This window comes from Alligator mississippiensis, chromosome 5, assembly GCF_030867095.1.
Source record: "Alligator mississippiensis isolate rAllMis1 chromosome 5, rAllMis1, whole genome shotgun sequence".
NCBI lineage: Eukaryota > Metazoa > Chordata > Crocodylia > Alligatoridae > Alligator > Alligator mississippiensis.
Window position 1 is genome coordinate 207,473,539 of NC_081828.1, and position 23,938 is coordinate 207,497,476.

General features: G+C 46.6%; 1 protein-coding gene across 1 annotated transcript; it reads left to right on the forward strand.

The window, feature by feature from the left end:
* Window positions 1-6,475: 6,475 nt before the first annotated feature.
* On the forward strand, window positions 6,476-17,671 carry CRYGN (crystallin gamma N). Its single transcript, XM_006273545.4, has 3 exons — window positions 6,476-6,870; window positions 10,178-10,323; window positions 17,445-17,671. The coding sequence occupies exons 1-3, from the start codon at window positions 6,583-6,585 to the stop codon at window positions 17,578-17,580; spliced, it is 570 nt and encodes a 189-aa protein (XP_006273607.2). The 5' UTR covers window positions 6,476-6,582; the 3' UTR covers window positions 17,581-17,671.
* The last annotated feature ends 6,267 nt before the right edge of the window (window positions 17,672-23,938 follow it).

Genomic DNA, 23,938 nt, shown 5'->3' on the forward strand with positions numbered 1-23,938 from the left:
CGTACTGTTAATCCTCACACAATACGGCATTGGTGAGAGCCTTAGATAACATCAGCAGGAGCCCAACCGTGGATTCCCGGGCCGCCTTCCTCACCCACTCGCTGCATGCCAGCGCAGTGCAGGGCTCGCCGCAGCTCCCAATAAAATTGCTCAGTCCACACGGCCCCCACCCAGGCCCCCGGGTGAGAGCAGCGACAATGCTGATCACAAGGGGAAAACGGGGGGGTGTTTGTTCTAGGAACTAAAAAAAAAAAATCAAAGGATTGTTTAAACCATAAATGAATTGTTCTGCTTATGAAAACAAAGGGATGAATGAATGTGTGTGGGGGAAGCTGGGCTGCCAGTGGAGACGGGGAGCTGGCGCAGTGGCAGTGGGGGTGGGGAGCATTGTGGCCAAGCGGGTAAGGGGTGCCCTGCTGCTGGGAGGTGGGCAGTGGATGAGGCACCCCCAGGACAGCAAAATGATCAAGGGCAGAGGCACTGCTATGTGCTATTGACTTTCCCCCCATGTGCTCTGAATAGGGTGATCTTTATCACACACCAGGAGGCTGCGTGATCACTAAGAAAGCCAAGGGCTGCAGCAGCCAGGAGCATGCCAGGTCAGGTGCCAGGGAATGGCTCCAGCAACTGGGTCAGCAGGGAGCGGGGTGGCGTGGGGCAGCTCAGGGAGCCGGGCCACACATCCCTACAGGTAGACCAGGGCACCGGGCCAGGCTGCCAGGAGTCGGCAGGGCTAAAAGGGCTGCAGCAGCCTGGCTGTGCTCGGGAGCTAGGCTGCACCAGTGGGAGGCAGTGCAGACGGGGGCAGGTTGAGGAGGGACCGTGGATCGGATAGATCTGGACTGGATCGTGAGAAGGCAACATGGGGGAAACTGCTGGGCTGGAGGAGGAAACAGCTGGGCTGAGCTCCTGAGAGGCAGGTGGAGGGGCAGCAGCTGGGGTGGGGGCAGCGAATGGCACAGTTCTGGTGGGCGAGCTGAAGATGGATGAGGGGGGAGGAGGAGGCAGCAGGCAGGACCCAGGTAGCCGTAGCCTGCCCGGGCCACAAATGCAGCCCGTTGGCTTGGCCTGTTTTAAGTCTCTCCCCTTTCAAAGTGAAGGGGGTGAAATCAGGTCTGATCGTGTCCCACTCACCCCTCTGCACCTGTCACTGTGGGCTCCCATGTTGCCTCTGATCAAATGCTTTGACTTGTCAGCTGAACGACTGGCCTTTTTCCCCACTGTCCAGGACTCCCAAGTCACCCTGGGACAGTGTCACGCCAAGGGAAACAAAGACAGCTGGTTAGCGAGGGTCTCACACCACTGTGCTAGTCCCCTCGGGATCAGCGTAGTGGACACACCGGGCAGAAGGTATGTTGAGTAGGAGCGTGTCACCGCTGAGTGATTCTTCTCACTGGCAATATGATGGGGATACAGAAGAATATGCCACTGAACTGAGATCCAGATCCAGGTACTCTGACTTAGACTACAGAATAAGCAAAAGATAGAGGCAACGGGTTCCTATGGGGAAGCAGCATGGAAAGATGAGTCCTTTTCCAGAAGGGAACAGAGGGCCTTCTAACTGTAGAAGATGGTGGGGCTGAAGGGACCATGCAGGAGAGTGCATGAAGGTATCAACCCTAAAGACAACATGTCCTGGCCTTTAATGAGTCTGTAGGGTGGTGCTGCATGCCGAGCAGAGTAGTGCCAATCATTAGTTCACTGGTTCACGTGGTGAGGGGGGATTTGGGGTTGACCTGAAACAACAAAAAAATCTTCTATTTTTTTGGCCAACTGAAAGAATTAAAGACATAGCTTTGGGCTGGCTGAAGCATTTATTTCAATTTTGCCCATTTAACAACTTTAAAAAAACCCCCAACAACCTGAGATGATTTTAAACCAGAAAGTGGTTTTGAACTGAAAAATTACATTTCACTTTGGAAATGTTTCACAGTAGCTAGGGTCAGGAGGGACCTGAACAGATCATCTAGCCTGACCCCCTGGCACAGGCTGGAATGAGTGCTGGGTTCACAAGACCCCAGACAGGTGATCATCCAACCTCCTCTTGAATTTGCCCAAGGTAGGAGCGAGGACCACCTCCCTGGGAAGTTGGTTCCAGATTTTGGCCACCCTAACAGTGAAATATTGCCTTCTGATCTTCTGTGTTAGAACAAAACACTTCACCTGGTTTGATTGGTTTTTTCCCTTTTACATTCGCTTTACTCCCAGGCAAGCGGTTTGTGGAAAGGTGATGAGTTCACAAAGTATTTTGGGATTGCCCAGCTTTCATCTTTTGTTGGAAAACAACAAATCTTTGGGTGAACAAGTGTCACCCAGCTACATGGTGAGAGAGAGAAAGCTAGTACTAGCCATCTCATTCCCTGCTTGCTGCTTATGAGGCTGGTCCTGTGCCACAGCTAGGAAGCCCTACAATCTCTTCAGGGCTATGGCAGCGTTCTTAGTTCATGGGGTGATGTGAAAACCAAAGAAAGGGAAAATCAGTGTGTAAAGGGGCTCCAGCAGGTGCACAGCACTCCAGGCAAGCCTAGGTGGCATAAGCATCATGGCAGACCCAGGGAGATCTCCAAAACTATTTGATCTCTGAACACTGAGGGCAGAATAGGTGAAAAAGCATGATGGTGTATGACCAGAGCTAATGGGAAAGTGCCTCCAAAGCTTCCCACCTTCTTAGATCATGGGGTAGCTACAACCTGAGCAATACAAATCCAACTGGGGACATGGACTGGGTTTACTTTCTACGTGCGGTGCTCGTGCCATGCAGCGAGGTCCAAGTGGCACAGCGCAGTGGCTCAGCCACGGTGCTAGGAACCTGGCACTATCAAGGCACTGACTCTAACTCACTTTGTGACACTTGATGCCCTGTTTCTCAATTTCATCCTTTGGGGATGGGGCTGGTAACACTTGGCTATTTCCCAGGGACGTGGGGAGGATTCACTGCTCAGCCAGTTTGTTGTGGTGTTAATTCAGAAATGTTCTGGGCCCTGCCAGCCCGTCTCATGGGGCATCTGCCCTTTTTAGTGAGTGTGATGATGACTGAGCTCTGAGGTGCCGTAGAGCAGTGTTTCTCAACCGGTGGGTCACAACCCAAAAGTGGGTCGCAAGAATATATGAAAGGGTCGCGAACAAATTTTAAAAAGGGATTCTCCTTTAAAGGAGAAAAACATGGGAACCTGTGGGTTTTCCCTTGCAGGAAGGTGAGAAGGTGAGTGGTGTTACCAGCTTTCTGGTAACACCACTGCACAGCCTGGCATTCATCTCTGGGCTGCAACTGTCCCAACTTAGGTTTTGACCCCAACTTTAAGGTTTGCAGAGAACACCACCTGGGAGAAAGATGCTTTGTGTATTTTTAAGCCCAGCTTTTCATACCCGAGACTTTGGTTGGTGTAGGTAAAAATCCAAACTTCTTGGACTTCTTCATACTGAGCCCAAATGTCTCAAGTTCAGTCTTCTGCCTCTGTAGTGAGCGCTGTGCTGCCTGAATCTGCATTTTCTCTTGCAGCTGGTCGGTTTGTTTTGGGGAAACGTGGTCTGTCGTGCTTGCGCTCGGAGGAACTTGCAGAAGGTGACGCTCTGGTCCAGGCTGCACACGTCAACATTTGGTAACAAAACTTGGTATGCAGAGCGGCCTGACAACTTTAAGAAAAGGGCATTTGTTTCTCCGAGTTGCTCAGTCTGCTATTTTGAGCTTTCTGTCACTGGCAACCTTTTCTTTATTGCGTTTTGTTCTGGAAATGCAAGCTGGTGCTTGGGTCCTGAGATGCACTGTTTTTCACAATGCAGTTCTCCCTGTTTCCAATATTTCCTCATCTCTGACACTTGTTTATTGTATTATGTTGGTACCTAAAGACTCTGCTGCAGCATCACGGCCCCGTTGTCCTAGAGTGCGTATACACATTATGGACAAAACTCCTGTCCCAAACAGATTACGGGCACTATGTGTCATGAGAAGCAGAAAATGGATACAGAAAAAAGATGGGCTACAGTAAACCCTAGGCAACTGATTGTACTGTATTTCGACGACAGCCACCACCACAATGTCTCCTAGGCATGGCATGTAAGGGACATTTTTAGTGTCAGCTGAGGCAAGTGGAAGTTCTTGAATTTGGCAAAGCCATCCTGAAGACCTGCTCCCCATAACAGCATCTGAAAAGATCAAGAACCAGTTTCATAGCTGAGGAAACAAAACCTGGGGAAGATGGGAGATCTTGTCATGCAGCATATTTCTGCCTCACCCAGGAATCAGACAGCATGGTAAGTGAGGTCTGATCTTTATGACGATGTGGATGCACTGAGATCTTGGTAGCTCTTTAACATGTGAATTTCAATATGTTCGTATTACTTTTTGAGGGCCATCTGGTGACTAATTTCACACCTACAAAATAATGCCAGCATTTTGATGAGATGTCTCATTAGTATTTTTTTCCTTGACGGCTTCAGGCATGCCAACAATCATTTAAAAATGGCCAGAATTTCTATCCATTTTCTTCATGCTGAAGCTTATTTACCTTCGAAGCATTCTGAATATGAAGTCTGATGCTTCCTGGTATTGTTGGAAGACCTCTGGGTATGTGCTGTTGGGAGTTTTTACATCTTAACTGAAAGGGTGTTGCATGTTTAATCTTTAATAATGATATCCTTTCTAATGAAGTAATTGTTCATAAAAACGTTAGGGAGCAAGAAGAACTATTTAAACTAAAGGACAATGTTGGCACAAGAACAAAGGGGGATAAACTGGTAATGAATAAATATAGGTTGGAAGTCAAAAGAATAGTCTTTTCACTGGAGTAGTGGGAGCAAACTACCTACCTAGTTTTAAGACAGAGTTTGATAATTTTGGGAAAGGGATTATAGGACATGGTTGTCTGATACAGCCAGGGACCAGACTAGATGACCCAGGAGGTCTGTTCCAGCCCTATGTCCTATACTCCTAGATGCAAATGGAAATAAACATTTCAAACTGTCAAACTAAAGATCTCTTCCCTTCTCTATAGCAGTCTCCTGTGATGCCATAATTCTATTAAATGCTGTAGATTTAATACCATTTTTAATATAAAAAAATGTCTTATGCATCAGAAAGAGAGAGGCAAATATAGGTGAAAGTGTATAGCACAGTCTAGGGACTGGAGCAGTTGATTAAGAGTCAGGAGTCCTGGGCTCTGCCCCTGACTGCCACTGGCTTTTGTGATCATGGGTCAGTCGGTTTGTGTCTCTGCTTCCACTTCCATACTGAGTCCGTCTCTTTTATTTAGACTGCAAGCTCCTTGGAGGCAGGACCTTCTCTTTCTAGAGCCCTGCTCTGGGCTGGAGCCTTAAGGTTTTGTTGTAATACAAAGGGGAAAAATAATAAGCGATTTTGTGCCGGTTACTTTTAGGAAAACTCTGGATTATAGAATATGAAGCCACAGGCTGGTGGAGCCCTATTGATCACATTGGTGAAAATTGTCACTCAAGCAGTCCATGGTGCCAATGTGTGAAGCCCTTTTAATCCTCAGTTGTGTATGTGCATCTTGGTGCCAAGCTGCATCTCTGCTGACATATTGGCTCAAATAAAAACCCAGTAACACTGTGCAGCTTTATGCATCAGAGGGAATTAGGTGTTTGGCTTACAGCGCTGCTATCTAACAATTTTCCCAGGATGGACAAGAAACAGTTCTTCTGATGGACAAAGTGCAAAGTACTGCTGTTAAGGAGTCTTCTAAGTGTGCTTGGCTGTCTGGCTTCAACCAGTGAGAACTGGCTGGAAAAAACCAAAAACAAGGCGTTTAGAAAAGAAATGAGCCAGAAGTGCTACCCTTCAGAGCAGCCGCCTTTTTTCTTACTTCCTTGTTGTCTGTTCTAAAAAATAAAAAAAAAAGTCTTCCAAAAGGAGCTCTAAATGTGCATCGCTAATGCATCAAATCCCTGCCAAGCAGATCTTTTGTTAAATTGTCTGCGCTACATCAAAACTCTGGACTCAGCAGTGCCGGAGCGGAGAGGTTCTGTCTGGTAAGCATGAATTGTAAAGCCTTCTATTCCTGCTGCATTGTTAAACTGGCCTCGCGATACCAGCCTTGTCTCCCTTCACTGATATATAGAGAGGTGTTCATCACATTTCTGGTTTGGCTTCTACTTTGGCACTGGATGGCATCCAGCTGAAAATGTCTCAGTATTCGGGAAAAGTAAGTAAAAACAAAAAGGCTGCTTAGTCTTCATTCAGCACAGGCCAAAGACTTCTCTGTAGGCAGAGGAGGCATTTTCCTAGGTTAGGATAACACAGAGTGACATTTGTATGATGAGACGGTAAGGAATGAGTGTGGAGAAGTGGAAGCAAATTAGGAAAAGAGGTGGGAAGAAAAGCAACATCATCGGCTGTATTTTGATAGCTGCGCTTCTTGTGTAAACATTTATGTTAGCAATATTTATAAGCGCACAAGAGGTTGCACAAAAACCATGTGTAGTGTTGAAAACTTGGGATGTGCTGTGCTCCTCATTACAACAAACCCTCCAGTGACAATAGCATCTGGTTGGATACAGAATGAATGTGAGAAGCCCCCTTCAGCTGAGAATAGCAGTGTATGGGATGGATAAGCTGTCCGTGTTTGCATGTCCTGCGACACTGCATCTTCTTCTTCTTCACTTCAGATCATTTTCTATGAGGGCAAATACTTCACGGGCAGAAAGCTAGAGGTCACTGGGGACTGCGATAACTTCCAGGATAGAGGTTTCATGAACCGCGTAAACTCTATCAGTGTCCAGAGCGGAGCTTGGATCTGTTACGATCACCCTGACTTCCGCGGACAGCAGTATGTCCTGGAGCACGGGGAGTATCCTGACTTCTTTCGCTGGAACGCCCACAACGACCACATGGGCTCCTGCAGGCCTGTTGGGATGGTTAGTGCCAACTTTCCACTGGTTTCCAAAAGGGTTATTTCTGTTGCTGCAATACCTGGGTGAAAGGGTCATGTCTGTGCTTGTATTTTTCGTGTCTAAGTAAGTCTCTGTGAGACAATGCGTCCTATGGAAGTAAGAGTTAAAAAGAAAACAGCATCGTGTAACCATTTCCCCTTTTTCTAGGACAAAGAGAAAACTTGTGTTCTGCATCTGCCTGCCACCAGCTCTAATAGGGAAGCATTTCTCTGTGGTTTTAGTAATGCCCCTGAGCATCATCACATGCACTTATTTTTAATGTTGAATATTTATGAAATATTGACATGCAAAGGAAGGGCCAGGTTCTGTGCACGGGGTAGATCTGAGCTGCAGTATTCTGCTTTCTCCTCCATGCACTGAACTCCTAATGATGCTGGCTGGCCAGCTAGGGACGCAGGAAGACTGGCAACTGGTATTAATGTGCAGCGTGGAGAGTAGACACTGCTGCGGGCAGCTCTTAGGTTCTTGGCTAATTCGCCCAGGTACCTCACCGTGTTTCAAAGTCTGGGCGTCCCTGGATTAAAAATAACCACAACCCAGATCAAACGCCCCCAACAGCAGCAAAAATATCATGATGAAAGCTGAGCAGGGAACTGGCACACTCAAAGGAGGCAGTTTAATTGCGAAGATTTAGAACTGGCGAACATGTATCTAGTTTTTTTTTCTTTCCAGTTGGTTTTGTCTTCGTTTGCGCCTGGCAGGAGAATGACTGAAGAGATTTATCCTGAGGATGGGAGGTTATTTTTACTTTCAGGTTGATAAACCACCAAGTCTCGCTGGTTTGTGGCTGCCTTTGTTTTTGTATAAAACCTAGTCCAGTGGTTTTCAAACTTTTTGGGTTTGTGGACCCCTTTGGAAATTTCAAATGGCGGCGCGGACCCCTTTGAATTGTAAGTGTAGGCATTCACATACTTTTGATTGATTGTAGTCATCTTTCACGGACCCCATAGACATAGTCTGTGAACCCCAAGGGGTCCGTAGACCACAGGTTGAAAACCACTGGTCTAGCCCAAAGGGAACAGGGAAGTGGGATACACGAGTATACATAGGCACGTGGTCTTGTGCACGCATACACGAATAGCACATGAGCTAAAAACAGGCAGAGATGCAGATAAAAGCTCTCGTGCTGCTCTCCAGTTTAGGAATCAGGCCATGGCTCACATGTAGGTCATGGGAAGTCCAGTACATTGGTTGTTTAGCATCCAGCAAGCTAAAGCTGGATTGTGTCCATAGGGGCCTCTCCTTGAACAGATCCCCTGAGGAGAGACCCTGTTCCCCATAAAATAAATCTGAGTTCAGCCTCGCCCACAGGGATTCATCAGCCAGGGAGCACAGCTGCTGAAGGAACTATTTCTTCTTTACTTTTGAAGTGCTGTGGGAAGATACCAGTGGGAGCTGTACTAACTAACGTAGACTGGCATGTCTCTCCTATGAGGCTCTGGGGGTGGGTGCTTGGAGGATCCTACTCAGAGGTACCCTGAGACCTCTTTCCGTGATGTGCGCCTGGGGCTTATAGTCTCTTGATATTGTGCATGGGAGAAAAATGAGGGATGCATTTATCCATCTTGTACAATCGCATGCGCTGAACATGTGGCCCACCAGATGACCCCATCACTTCCCCTTAGTGTTAATGGATTTTTTCCTTCTTTGTGGGTGCCGCATAGTGCCTGTTGCTGACTTCCAAGAGTGCCCTAAAGCAGGGGCAGCACGTGTGCCACAGCAGCCTCTGTGTGTGGCCCCTGGCAGACTGGAGGGGGACCGGGGAACACCACGACAAATAGGGCAGGGAGCAGAAAGCAGAGCAGTAAATCAGGCAGGGCACATAAAGCACAGAGCAGCAGATCAGGGTGGGGGAAAGGGCATCGGAGTGGTACCTGGGGTAGGTGGTCCGCCTGCCACAAGAAGCATATGAGTGTATGTACTGCAGAGTCTTGACTCCGGCCATAGAAGAGACTCAATGTGCCCACAGCCGTGAACGCTTTCCTTCCATTCTGGCCCCGAGCCCTGTCATTTTTTCCCATTAGATATGAGTGAGAGGTTTAAAGCATGCCAGCAGTTCAGATGCACTGAGGAATGTTTGGTCAGGAACGGTATCTGAGATTCCACCGCCGGAGAATGAATGCTATGGGCGTTTTGGCACTCCAGCGTAGCTTTTTCCTGCATTAATGATGCTTATATGTAAAATATATTAGGTATTCTCTGAATCTGGCTAAAAAAAATACCTCTTCTGCTAACTCCATCCCAAACACAGCAACATTTCCCCAAAGGAATTGACCTCAATTCACCCACAAGGACTCACATAACTAATACTCCAATCATGGTATTTCTTCCCTCCCCTCCCCTTTTCCTTATTCAAGAAAAGCACATCTTGTGCAAGCAACCACAGATATGACTGAACCTGAATGATTTTAGGGAAATAATATAATATCTCTGTGTATTTTGGATTTGTTGTTTATTTTTTTTGCATGGTGTTCTTACCCTTTTGTTCATGAGGTATTTTCTATGTAGCACTATGGGGTTTTTGGATGTATTTATGCTCTAGGGCAGTGGTGCCCAAACTTTTCACCCCATGGGCTGGTTGGGTGGTGCCAGGGCTGGATCCAGTCGATGGGCCCAATCTGGCACATGACTATACAGGGAAGGGGTGCAGGCCAGGCAGTAACAGGTCAGCCCCAGGCCAAATCTGGCCATACAGCAATAGCTCAGCCTGGTCCTAGCGCCTCTGTGCAGGACTTGGACATCTGGCAGTGAGGGAGGGATAACCACTGGTCCCCCACTGCCAAATTTCCTGGCTTGTGGGGAGCCCTATGGTCTGGATGCCACGGCTCATTTGGGGCACCCCTATGGTATGGGGCTCAGTTTGAATTATTACTTGTGTGGCATGTGTCTTTGGAAAGGGTGTCAAGGTATTTGTTTTTTGTGGGGGGGAGCGTAGCTGTGAGATATGTCTGAGACGTCTCACACCAGCAGTGTGTTTGCATGCGAACAGTGGTTGTGGAGGTGCATGGACGTTTGCAGTCATGCGCTTGATGGAGCAATGTGCCTGTATATATTTTGGTGTGGAAAGCCATTTGTGAGAGACACCTGCATGCTTGGAGGGAGGTACTTCTCCGTGGTACGTGCCATGTGTTTGTGGGTCGGCAGTATGATGGTTAGACTGTTTTTTACGTTTCCATAACAAAGACCCCTACTTCCTTTGTGTTTATCGCATAAAAGCAGGAGGAATCATTTTGATGCATGTTTTCGGTTTACTCAAATCCTTTGTCCCCAGCACGGCGAACATTACAGAATTGAAATATTTGAGGGGAGCCAGTTTGGAGGGCAGTCCATGGAGTTCACTGAGGATTGCTCTTTCCTGCAAGGCCGAGGATGGAGCAAGAACTGTGTCAATGCTGTCAAAGTTTATGGAGATGGAGCGTGAGTAACCCGCGGGCATTAAAGGAGCATAACTGCTTGTCATCTCTCTTAAAATCCAGTGAAACTACCTCCTCCTCAGATATCCTTCTAATGAAAGGCATGGTAACCTCAAAGGACATGGATCCCTTGAAAAAATCCTGTGAAGAAAGAGGGGGATTTGACTACTATGTGCTACACATCGACAACCTGATGACAATAGAAAGCTCCCTATTGATATCAATGGAGCTGAATCAGGCCTGAAGATACTAGCCAAGCCTATATTTTCCAAAGTGACTGGTTATCTGGTTACTTCAAATTTTGGGTGCCAAGCTTGAAACACCTTAAATGATGAGTGCTCAGCACTTTCTAAAAATTCTGCCTCCTTTAAGGTGACTCAGGCATGTCTCTTGAGACCACTAGTCATTTGTTAACAAGTTTAGATGTGTGAAAAGGACTTGACCCTATGGAAGTAGAGGAAGGTCAGCCATTCTGATCTCTATATTTAATGTGTTTGGGGTTTAAATGTAAGTTAAATAATCCTGACATCTGCAAAAGTTGCTAAGTACTTGCGAGTCTTCCTGGAAAGGTTAATCATCCACATCGACATAGTTTGCAAACCTCTTCCCTTTTAACAGATAAAATGAGGTAACATCAAAAGCTTTATCTTAGAATAAACTGGTTGTCTGAAGGAGTGTCAGCCATCAGCTAAAATGCAGTGGATGCAGCAGTGGTGCAACAAGCCAAGTCGGGACCTGGGCAAACCCTGCAAGAGGGGGTGGGGTGGGGGAGAGCATGCAGTTCCCAGAGCCGGGTAGAGAGGATGTGGGTCCAAGAGCAGGGTTGCAGGGGTGAGGAAACAGCAGCCTGGGATCTTCTAAACAGTCCCAGCTGGGCTGCTCCTGCGGGCACGCATTGCCCACTCCATCTCTGTTGCTCTTAAAGCAACAGGAGTTGAGGACTGTCTTGAAGCTCCTGGCAGGGCAATGTTGTCGGGACACGGACTCTGGCAGTGTGGGGGGGACACGTCCAGTGCCCCTCCTAACTTGGCGCCTGGGGCAGGTGTCCCTCCACCCAACCCTAGTTATGCTACTGGCATTCAGTATCATACATGGGTATCTGGGTCACTATTTCCTGCGTTTGCTGGAGAACTGCTACTCTTTAATAGCCAAGTGGAAAGGTAGGAGTGGATCGTCTGTGGCAGGGGCGTCGCATTCACCCAAGGCTCTGGGCTGGATCCAGACTGTCGGGGCTCTGCCCGGGCTGGACCCACATTCAGGTGGCAATCCAGATCTGGGGTCCTGCCACAGGCGGCTATGTTCATCAGGGCCCAGAGATCCCAAATTCTGCAGCAGGCCGTGCGCCCCAGCTTCCAGGAGAAAGGGAACGGTTTCATGGGCTGAATCTGGCCCGTGGGCCATATGTTTGATACCCCTGGTGCATGGTGATTGGGGAGCTGTTTGTCCCCTTGATAGTAAGTTCAAATCCAGCCTAGATGAGCAAAGAGTGACTGCATGTGGTGGCTGGTTGATGGGCTCTGTGAAATGAGCTGGTCGCCTCAGTCCGGAGCCGAATGCCCAAGTATTTGCCTCATAAAATCAATGCCATAGCCAGCTCTAACTGAGACCTATGGCACAGTATCAAGAAAGAGCCTAAGAAATGATCTGGCAGGGAGAGCTGACCACTCTTTTTAAAAGATGTTGTTCCAGGTTAAGGTAGAGCCATGTCAGTGGGACATTATGGGGGTATTATTAGTGAGCTGTGAAGCTTGCTCACAGTGTGCTGGCTTGCGATGCTTGTGGGTCGAGGGAGTGCAGTCAGGAGTAGGAGGGTCATGAAGATGGGTCCTGCTTCATGAAGGTGAAGATGGGTCCTGCTTACCCAGGCATAGCTAGAAATCCTGTAAGATTCCCTAGCCTGGCTTCATGGCACTTAGAGAAGGGCTGACATTATAGAAACTGAATCTGAATTTAATGTGGCTCTCACATACCATGCAATTGCGGGGGGAGGAGTGTTCAGATGCAGGGGCGTTGGGTTGGGCTCATCTCTAGCAAGGCAGATACCAGAGGTCAGGGAAACATTTGCATGAGGGGCATACATGGGGGTAGAAGTGGGGAGCTAACTCAGCTTGAAGCCACACCCACGTTGGCAGACTGACCTGAAAAGGGAGGAACCCAGGGCTCTGTTTCCATACACTCACACTTGGCAGCTGTGAGTCCCTATAAATCATAAGGTCAGCTTTGGCTCCATTTCTTGCCACCATTTGCAGAGGACTTAGAGTGATAACATGAATGGGCCAGACCTTAGGACCCAGGAAAGCAGGCAGCCCCTTGGGGCACTGTTCTTCTCAGGAGCCGCACATACCACGCAAGCTGAGTATCATGAGCCTGCCGGTCTCCCTCTGAGACTGGAAGGGGCAGGAAAAGACCACTGCCAGACTCCCTCCTGTCTCTGGCAGCTAGATCAGAGGAGGAGGAATTTGGCCTGATTTCCTCTCCTGGCAGCTTGGGACCCATCTCTTGCTTGCAGCCTCTGCAGCTTATAGAAGTGGCCTCGTCGGAGTTCAGCGCACTGCAGTGCTAATGTCCCAATCTCTGGTTAGCCAGGACTCGCCAGTATAGGCAGGTCATTTGTTCTTCATGTCCTCCATACCCCACTACACACACGTGTGCCCCCAACAGCTGTGTGCACCTGGCATTGCACTTCTCCTTATGCAGAGGATGGGTGATCTTGTGGTGAAGGCACAGAACTGGAGTCAGGAAACTTGGGGTCTGGTCCCAGATACAGAGTCGGCTTGGCCTTGGGCAAAGACACTGAGGCCCAGACTTCAAGCCTGAGTGTTGAAGGAGAGCCTGGTTCTCAGAGGTGTTGACTTGCTTTGGGATGCACTGAATTCAGTAGCATCCCTAAAAATCACCGCCCGAGTCAGTGCCTCAACCTATAAATGTAGATTTCTAGCTTCTGTCCCCAGTTTTAACAGTTTGGGCTTTAGTTTCTCCCTGTGCCTCCTTCTCCCTGTTTTTAAGATAAAAGGGTACCACTTGCCTATACCACAGCAAGAGGGGGTGGGGGTGAGACTACCTACATTGATGTCCTGTGAGCTTGTAAGTGCCAGATCCTGTCTCCCCAATGTTTTCAGCTCTTCATAAAACCCACTATAAAACTGGACTTGTTCAGAGTTAGTTACATAGGCTGTACAGGACCTCCTGGGTCAGAGAGCCCAGACCTATACTTGCTGGCATCTTGGCAAAACAGTGTCCACAAGGACACCCTCTTTGGCCCCTCTCACTTCTCACGGTCCCAAAGCACCCGACAAATGAACAACCCGCCTCCCTTCAATGTAGAAGAAAGAGAGCAGGGGATTAGTCTGTGCATTTGTCATCATATAATGGGAATGAGCCTTTTTGGAATAACAGCGTCTCCTCCTCTCGGGAGCACGTTTGTTGTTCTTGTTATGTCACCGGTTATTTTTCTGTTGTCATTGTGCCCTGTTTCCTATTACAAACAAACACGTTTTCATCGGGAGTGGGGGATGGGGCGGGGAAGAAAGCTGCAGGACTCTCTCGGAGCCAGGAAGTGCTTGGCTTGTGCAAGGCACAGCTGGGACTCCGGTTACTCATGATGTTTTCGTGCCAAGAGAGCATCTTGGCTTAGGGGTAGCAGCCAAGAAAAGGAAGCTGTGGCTGAAAGAAGTCGGAGCAAAGGTGTGCTGTGCGCACCCGAGGATGCATCTCTCTGTATGGGAGGAGGCTAAATTATATTGTTGTTCATCTCCCACCTACAAACCGTTTAGTCTCCTTATGATGGTGTCTTCTTTCAAAACCGTTTACCCTGTAAAACTCCCGAAATCCCAGCGCTGTCACATTCCCGCACTACGTGTCCAGCAGGAGTCTCTCTCATTTAAGGCAGATGTGCCTGGCTCCAGGTGTTCCATTAAGGACTTCATTATTGCCATCAGATTTATGTGGATTTTATAGCAATGGGCAACAGTAGAAAGCTGAGAGACTGTGAATAATCAAACGCTGCATTACCTCTTGTCATGGCAGCTCAGGTCAGCTCAGAAGCGCCGCATGCCAGTGCGTGACTGATGCACTCTGAAAAGGCATGTCATCCAAGCATGCCTTGGGCTGGAGCTGCAGTGGTCTGCTCCCCAGAGACTGTCGTTCTGGTGAGAGAGCCCTTCCGGGCTGTTCGCTAGGGAGAGTTTGCATGCTCACTGCTTGCTCGGAGAAGGAAAAACATCCTAAAAGCTACAGGGTGCAGGGTTTCTGTAAAAGAAGGTTTGCTTGGCTCTTCCTAGTTCTGCACCAGTGCACAGGGCTGTTATCCAGAAAGCCACCATGTTTCTGGGCTCTGACAGATCTGCTGTGTGACTGCTTCTGCTTTGTGTCTCATTTTCATCATCTGTGAAACGGGGCTAATTGGACTTTCCCACCTTTGCAAAGTGCTATGAAATACATGGATGGTAACCGCTATATGTGCATGTAACAGCACATATTCTTACAAAAGCTGATCATGCCATCCCTCCCCCCGCCTTACCCCCAAAGGCCCCTGGTTACAAATCCATCCTGCCAGATGAGGAGGGTACCTGGCACAGCCCTGGGTCCTACATCAGGCCAATCTACCTTTGAAACTCCAGAAGGACTGGGTCCTGATACTGAGTCACTCTGCTCTCTCAACCACCACCTTACCAAATGTCTTATTTTCAGACTGTTCCCAGCTCCTTCCAGCCAGAGAATTGAGGCTGAAACGTAGCATACATTATGCTGTGTGCAATTAAAGCAGTCCTGAAGCAGGCTGTTTCTCTCAGTTACCTTCCAGCAAACATCTGGCAGCCTCTATACTCAATTGTGTCCTGCATGAACCTGTGATCAGGCACAGCTTTTGTAAAAATACTTGCTGCTTTTCATGGAGCGGTGAAAGCCTAATCATCCCCATTTCTGAGATGGCAAGGATGAGTAGCAGAGGTTGAAGTGGCCATGCAGCAGGTTGGTGCCAGGAAGAGAGACCAGGTTACTGGACTCCCTAACCATTAGATCAAATTGCCTCTAGGAAGACCTATAGTTCCATGTATCCCATGTCCATCTTGACAATATATCCTTTACATCAATATCTGTCCTTATTCCCCCCTGCACTATATCAGTTGGGTACAGGAATATTCACTTTCTCTCCTCAATTCTTGTGCAGTGTTGCTGGGGCTGCTGAAAAGCCACTGTATTGTGTGACAGGGGTACCTTTACTGGATGCTATATGAAGGGATACATAGATATTAGGGTCAGAAGGGACCTCAACAGACCATCGAGTCCGACCCCCTGCCTAGGCAGGAAAGAGCACTGGGGTCAGATGACCCCAGCTAGATGCCTATCCAGCCTTCTCTTAAAGACCCCCAGGGTAGGGGAGAGCACCACCTCCCTTGGGAGTCCATTCCAGACCTTGGCCACTCGAACTGTGAAGAAGTTTTTCCTGATACCTAGATTAAATCTGCTGTCAGTTTGTGACCATTGTTCCTTGTTGCCCCAAGAGGCACCCTGGTGAACAGAGCATCTTTTATCCCTTGCTGCATCCCCCAGTGAATTTGTAGGCGGCCACAAGATCACCTCTCAACCTTCTCTTGCGGAGGCTGAAGAGGTCCAGGTCCCTCAGTCTCTTCTCATAGGGTTTGGCCTGCAAACTCTTAACCATACGAGTGGCCCTTCTCTGGACCCTCTCTAGGTTATCCACATCCCTCTTAAAGTGCGGTGCCCAAAACTGGACGCAGTACTCCAACTGTGGTCTGAACAATCCCGCATAGAGGGGAAGTGTCACCTCCTTGGATCTAGTTGTCATGCATCTGCTAACATATGAGATGATGTATATACTAATAAACAGTGCACCATCTGAATGAGATCTCTGTCCCTCTCATGGTGTGTGGATAGCACCGGCCAAAATAACAGGATCATAGGAAAGTAGGGCCGAAGGGACCTCGTGAGGTCATCTAGTCACACCACAGGCTCAAGGCAGGATCATCTCTAACTAAACCATCCCACTCAAGTGTCTGTATAACCTGCTCCTGAAAATTGTCAGAGATGGTGATTCCACCACATCTTTTACCAGCAGGTAGCAGGTGTAGAGTAGATACAGAGGTAAAATGGCTGGAATTTGGTAGTTGCTCTATTGCTACATGAGGTGGCTGGGGATGAGTCTGAAACAAGGACCCATATAGTCTGACCTGAGGCTCACTAAAACACAGAAGATAAATTTCAAATAAGTGCATAAACCTTGACCTTAAACCCTTTTGCATTCTTCCCATGTAGAGGATTGTGGCTTTTCAGAACCTAGATCCATTTAAGCCTTGGGTGCATGCAAGAGGCGTGAAGGATGAGGCAGATATGAGGTTTCCAGTGGAGAAGGAGTGGGGACAGGTGTATACAGGTAGTATCAGAGAGGTGAGAAAAGTGTGGATTACAAACAGAGGAGATGTGTGGCCAAGGATGATGCTAAGTTTATGGAAGAAGGGAAGCAAAGGGAAAACAGCATGGATTTCAGCTTGAGCATAGAGGATGACACGAAGCAACAATTTTGCTTTGTCAAGGCAGATAGAAGGATGAAGCATACCAAAGTCATCAAAGACGTAAAATGATGTATCCAGCTGAGTATCATCCCTCTGAAAATGGTAGTTCATGTTAAAGGCTAAGATACATGGAACCAAAGTTACTTTTATAACTAAGGAGGCAATTTATGAAAATGAAGTGTATTTAGATTGTTTGGGGCACTATTTTTTTATTTTGGGTGGGGGGGCTCTCATATTATGAGCAAAAACAGTACATAATATGATGGGGCGCTGATCACAGGTGTAGCCTCTAGATGCCAGTGTAAATATTAATAATAATAGAAGGATCCAAGGTGGCTGTCAACAGGGTAAAAGGCAGCACTGAAGTGAAAGAGAAGGTGTCTTCAATAGCAAAGGCTTTCAATCCAAAAAGGATGGCAGACAGGCCAGAATAAAACCTAGGTGGAAGAAAAACATATGCATCTGGGATGTGGTTAGTGCAAAAGTGCTGTCTAACTCCCTGAGTAAAAACTGAGAAAGGAGCCTAGTAAGGGATCTAAGATGGTTCTTACTGCTAGACTTTATTCTTGATTAATCCATGCCCTCTCCATTTTAGATGGGTGTTGTATGAAGAACCCAATTACCGCGGCCGTATGTACGTAGTGGAGAGAGGAGAGTACCGCAGCTTCAACGAGTGGCAAGGACAGAGCACAAACATCCAGTCGCTCAGAAGAATCATCAACTACTTTTAACTGAGTTGTTGTACTGCCAAGGTCCTGGTGACACTCAGGGCCTAGCTTTGCTCTCTGTTCACTGGAAATGTGGAATAAATTCTTAAAATCAGTTTCTGGTTCTAAGTTTTGTTTCGTTTTTTAATCTGAGTCAACGGATGATGCTCTGCTACATCACGTGGTCTAACTACATGTAGATTCAAAAGCAGAATTGTGGGGTCTGGCTTGCCGCCTCCTAGGCATGGGATCTGAACGAGCAATGCTAAATGAGCACATTATCATCATCGGAGTCTACGCACTGATGTGCTGTGCCTGTGTCCAAAACCCATTTGAGTAATTGAACCTCTTTCTGCTGACTTCAGCTGGCTTTGGTTCAGACCCATTGTGTTTAAAAAAAAAGAAAATAAAATAAATGACTAGCATAAAATCTCTGAAGGATGTCCGGGTCAGCCCAGAAAAGTGACTCATAAATCCCAAAAGCCAAACTCCGCTGGAATGTTCTCACTTGGTCCACATGGCACCTTTCTTTTTTTCCTCCCTCTTAGAGAGAGAAAAGGGACCACACAGCCATTTTCATCTCTTTAGTGAGTCCAGTGCAACCTGTCTGCATTTGGCTAGTTGTACCTACTGGGTATGTTCAGCTGGTTCTTCTGTACCATGGGCCCTGCTGATCTCTGTTGCAGATTCGTAGTTAGTCATAAGCTACTAGGTAGGGCGGAAGCAGGGGAATAAGAGGAAGTGCATCTGATAAGCTAAAAGTGGTCTGTTAAATTATTTACAAACCACATAACAGGATTGCTCTTGTGCTGTCAGTGACACAAAACCCCCAAAGGTCATATGACCCCCCCTCCCATAGGCACATAATGTGCACTCATGGGTTTGGAGCCATTTATGAAGGGGTAATTGTATTCTTTTCACTCCATCTACATACTATATTGGTTTATTTTATTTGCTGTTCAGGCTTATTTGTCTGATGGTTACTGACAGGTACTGGCAAAATTCCCGCGAGGCCAAAGCTTAGCTTCTTCGCTTTCTGTTAATCCACTGGAAAGCCTGCTGACCTCACCGCTTTAGCTGTCTCTTAAAAGGGATGCTAGCAAGGTTGACAGGCCCAGAGTATATCAAAATGTGGAAGAAGAGTGCACTTACAATGGGTTCCTACGCCCTCTGGGGACTCTGCTCTGTCCTTGTGGGCTGGCAGTAGAGTCAAATGCACAAGATCCTGGTTTTCAGTGAGCACAGAGAAGAGCAGGAGGGCAGACTGATCAGCGGTACAGTTTAATGGGGCCCTAGGTCCACTGGGAAAGAAGGGCATTTTACACTGCATGCACCCAGGATCCTGTGACCCTGACTCATACCACGGGGCCACAGATTGCTGACTATTTGTTTTTCCTTAAATAAAATGGATAACATCCCCCGGTGTTGAACCTAGAAAGCAGGTTTTCAACCTAGTGCTCTGAGAATTGACACAACACTTGGTTCATGAATAGCAGAAAGGCTTGTTGTAATAACTACCAACAAGCTACAAAACTAAATAACAGAAAAAGACTCTTTCCCAATATAAAACAAGCTATCAGTCCTTAGTATTATCTTAGCTGCACGGAGATTTTTACCCAATTCAGGCAGGAAGCAGTTCTTGTAGAGCCTCAAAGTGTGGATCCTTCACTTGTTGGCTGGGTGGCAGGATGGCTTGGTCTGGACTGCACACACCTTGCTGGCAAATCTGCTTAGTTTTTATACTGTTTAATTGTATAGCTTCAAAGCATTTTTCCTTGATGGTTGACGGATGAGAGTTCAAACAAACAGGGAGGAAAAGGTTGATCATCATCATAACACAACTGTTAATTGCCTGGCTCCTGTTCTGGATTTGTCTAGGTGTGAAGACTGTATTTTTTTTGCAACCCCTGCAATTATATGCCAGTTTACAGGCGATGGGTCTTGAGCAGTCAGACAGGATACTTAGAGGTGTCACCAAACCTGTTTTGAGGCATCTGTATATCAATGGGGCAAATGTGCAGTAGCTTGTACAGGGGAGGGTCTGTTTCCCAAGCTCCAGACATTTGTAACGCCCTACACATTCAGTGTTTGTTGGGAGAAATGTGAGCAGGGGGTGTTTGTCACAAGGCGCCTTTCCTGTATCTTTTACAAGTTTCTCTTGAGATGCATATTGAGTCTTTTGTCTTCTTTAGCTGTTAGGTCAATTGAAATGCATATGTAGCTGCCTTGCCTTCACTGGCTCTCTTAGACACACACACATGTGATGAGTTTGTTAGGTGTCTGTTGACAATGTTCTTGATTTGACATCATCTAGCACAGGGAATAAAACAAGTTGGGGTAACTCTATTTTGTATGGTCCCAGCTGCCACTTTGCATTTTTGTGCAAGATGCACTGTTATTTTAATTTGGTTATAAAGATTTTATGTGTAGGCCTGGCCGAGCCATTACTGTATTTACCATCAACACAGGGCTTGCTTTGAAAGAATAAAGAGTTCTCTGGACCCTGGAACGTGCAGAGTGAATCGTTGAAGATAGTCATATTTTAGCCTCCCTGGTGGTCTAGTGGTCAGGATTTGATGCTCTCACTGCTGTGACCTAGGTTCAATTCCCAGTCAAGGAAGGTCCCTCTAGCTCCTTTCCACCCCTGGGCTTAGATGGCTAACATTATGTCTCCTGTAACCTAGTTGCGTTCCCCTCCTCACCCCCACCCCTCTAATGTTAGTCCCTTGCTCAGGCGATATGCGTTTCTCTACTGGCTTTGTCATCTTTTGTTCGGATTCACAGTCCTAAACATCTACTAATAAAAGTAAATCTGCTAACTGCATCAGTGTCTCCTTGAATCGCTTTCAGAACTTGAAATACATTTTTTTAACAATGTCCTTTTAAAATTTTTCATTCACATTTCACCATGCACCAACAACAAAATTAGAGGCATGTGAGCAATACCGAAATAAATTATCTTGCAGTCATATGGGCAAGCCTATAAGTAAGGGTACACGTCAAGCAGAACAACATCCATGTGTTTTATACTTTAAGGATTGAATTGAGTCTCCAGATTTGCCATAGCAGTTCTTTATGGGCAACTGAATTGTCAGTGCAATTTTTGGGAAAGCGTTTGTACGCTTTTGTAGAGGAAGCACTTGGCTCTGCTCTCATTTAAAATGTTGAACTGATTTTCCTCAAATTTGTTTGGATACCTCAATAGTAGTGGTTCTCAACCCCCTCAGACTCAAGGCCTCCCTTGGAAAATGCCAGCTCTTGTCACTCATTTTTTGACTGCAAAAAAATACTAGAGCAATTCTTCTGTTGCAAAGAACTCAGAAAGACCACGACACACCAGAATACTTTTAACACTACTTGAAATCTCTGCGTTTATCTTGTGAAACATGTTTCCACACCTCACAGTGGCACCCAGCAGCACCTTGGAAAGGCTCTCAAGGCACCCGCAGGTCCCTGATTGAGAATCGCTGCTCTTAGAGGAACAGGCACAGTTCTTGCACAGTCCAAATCTCCACTACACACCCAGAGCTCAGACATACACTTCTTTTTACTCTTTAACATTAGACACTTGGGGCTAGATCAGCTGATGCAATGGTACCTGGCTCCACTGACTTTGATTTACAGCAGCTGAAGCGCTGGCATCCAAATAGCGTACTACAAGATAATACAATTAATGTAATAATTCCCAGGGTTAGATTATCTAACAACACAGCTCCAATCCGTCAGATCCATCCATTTTTAGATGCTGCCAGATTGCCTCTCTGACTTCCCTGCTGGTGTTGTTTATGCTACAGTAATGCCAAGAGACCAACATGGAGATTGGGATCCATGATGCAGCTAGATGAGATGCATACAACAACTTGGAGACAAACCCTGCCAGGAAGAGCTTAAATTCCATACAAAAGGCAGGAAGGAACGCAGGAACGTAGAGAAATTAAATGACCCACTTCAAGCCAGTGGCAGAGGTGGAAACAGTAGCCAGGTCTGCTAATTCCCATGCCAAATAGCCCTGGGATCACTTAAAAAGACTCCCTCCGTATCCAGTATTTTCTACCTGAGGCCTGTCCTGGCCAATAAAGCTGCTAAGGCTTGATATCTAGGGATATGGAGGCGGCCTGAAGGGAAAATAATAATCAAGCAGTAGTCTTAACCACAACCATAAGTCTGATACACCTGTGTGCTCACATACAAACTTCATTACTTAAATCTCTTTTTACCAACTATCTCCAAAGATAGAGCAATCCCTGACAGGTCACCTGCTCACATAAAGCTTCCTGAAAAAGTAGAGTGCTTATCTCTCTGCCTTCAGTTGCCATGCTTGATTTATGTATGCACACATTTACAGCAGCCTGTGTCACTCATTGAAATAGAGGGGCATACAGGGTTTGAGTTTCGGAGGTGCAGATCACTTGCAGGGTCCATTGGCTTCAGCTGGAACTGGGGATCCCCACCACTTCTGGAAGCTAGTTCAAAAGGGAATTAACCCAGTAAGTGCCTATTGGTTTTGCTGAATGAAGGGGTGGGGAGAAGAAGGAGGATGTGGGTTGATGGATTTGGAAGGTAGTAATTAAGGATGAGAAGGGTGTGTGGATGGTGTGTGGGGTAAGGACTGGTGTAACTGCTTATTTCTTTGCTTATTTGTGTTTAATCGATGGGTGCTATAACCCTAAGCCTAGGTAAGCAAGGAAAATTTTTGTATGGAAATACATGCATTCTGGATTGGTCATGATGAGTGTCCATTTAAGATGGTTGTTAAGAAACAGTTATGTTCTTTTGTAGTGCTGGCTAATTTAAAATTAGAGTGGCCTTTAGTGCAAAAGAGGTATGTATTGCTTGTAGATGGAGGGGTTTTGCCAACTCTTGTTTTGTGAGGGTTTGTGTGTCTGTGAAAGTAAGTTGGAAATACCCGAGAAACTCACAGAGAAGGCAACAAAGACAGCGCCAGACAGAGCCTGAATAAGCATTGGGCATGCAGCCCTGAGAAATCCCTAGAGGGGGAGAGAGCTTGTGGGGCTGAACCCTGTCTGGAAGAAACTTGTAACTATGAGCAGACACTCTTTCCTGGCTTGATTTCTGCCATGCTGAGAAAAACAGGATTTTGTACGTTCTTTGTAAATAAACAGGACCAAATCAAAGAAATACCTCATGCTAGCTTCTCCTCCTAAATAGAGCAACCTTTCTGTGGTATTCTCAGGGTACTGCACTATATTCTTGAAATCAATAGAACTAGCGCAGCGTATCGTCTCTGAGTACTTAGAGAATCGGAGTGTATTCGTCTTATTGCAATGGAGTAGCCTAAGTTGTGAATTCAATTATCATTTGAATTGTGATTGCTTTTAGGCAATCTGAGACGGCCTGTGTCATCTTCGGTTCACTGCTACCTTCACATGTTTTGGATGCCCTCATCTAGGCAGATTATCACAGAATCATTTTAGTGATACCAGATACTTCTATTGGGATGAGCATTCCCTATGTTATCCTAGAAGCCGAGTAAATTATCATAATGGTTCATTGCAGCCTTAAAAATCTAAGACACTCTGTGAACTGCAAGGTATTTTTGGTTCGGAAAGGAGGACCGGGAAATGATTCATTCACTGAGTGGGATATAGAAATGCACGATTCTTGCATCAGCTGCTGTATGTTTCATTTTCTTTTAATTAAATGCAGCTTATAAAAGGTTTTAGGAGTTCCTTCCAGAGTGGCATTGCCCTTATTTCACCAGGGCTCTGATCTCCTCCTGAGCTCAAGGCCTTCTATTACATGGCAGTATTCAATAATACGCATTGTCCTCAGTTACGACCTCCCTCTAGCCTGTAAGTAAATCAAAATCTGCTCCTGCAGACAGACAGACATGGCTTCAATGGAATTGTGACTTGTTTTAAGAAAGGATTGACTTTTATTTGAACTGAACGTAGTATTACAGCACAGTACAAAAGGATAAAGAACTAAAGGCTTTCATATCAATCTAAACTGCATTCTGAGATGCTCTAAGTATCCTTGTAAAAAGAATTAAACATTGAAAACTATGTCATGTATGAAATCTGGAATGTCACGGGATTGGTTCCTTTGTGTTTGATATATGTTGCATGCATGTGTCTCTAATTTAGTGGGGTGGGGAGCTACAGTGCTAAAAGCACAAACTTCTGCCCTTTGAGCTAAAGAACTGAGTCCTGAGACAGACTCAAAACCCCCTCAGATTAACCAACCACTAGAAGGAGAACAAGGCCCCCACAGATGTGCAATGGGATCCAGTGTGCCCCACAATTGTGCTTCTGCCCATGCCACATGCAGGAATGAAGACCAGATCCCTCCATGCCGTATTGCCATGGGTGTACTATGCCCTATCAGCTGACCTGAGCTCCCAGCCACAGGGGTGCACCAT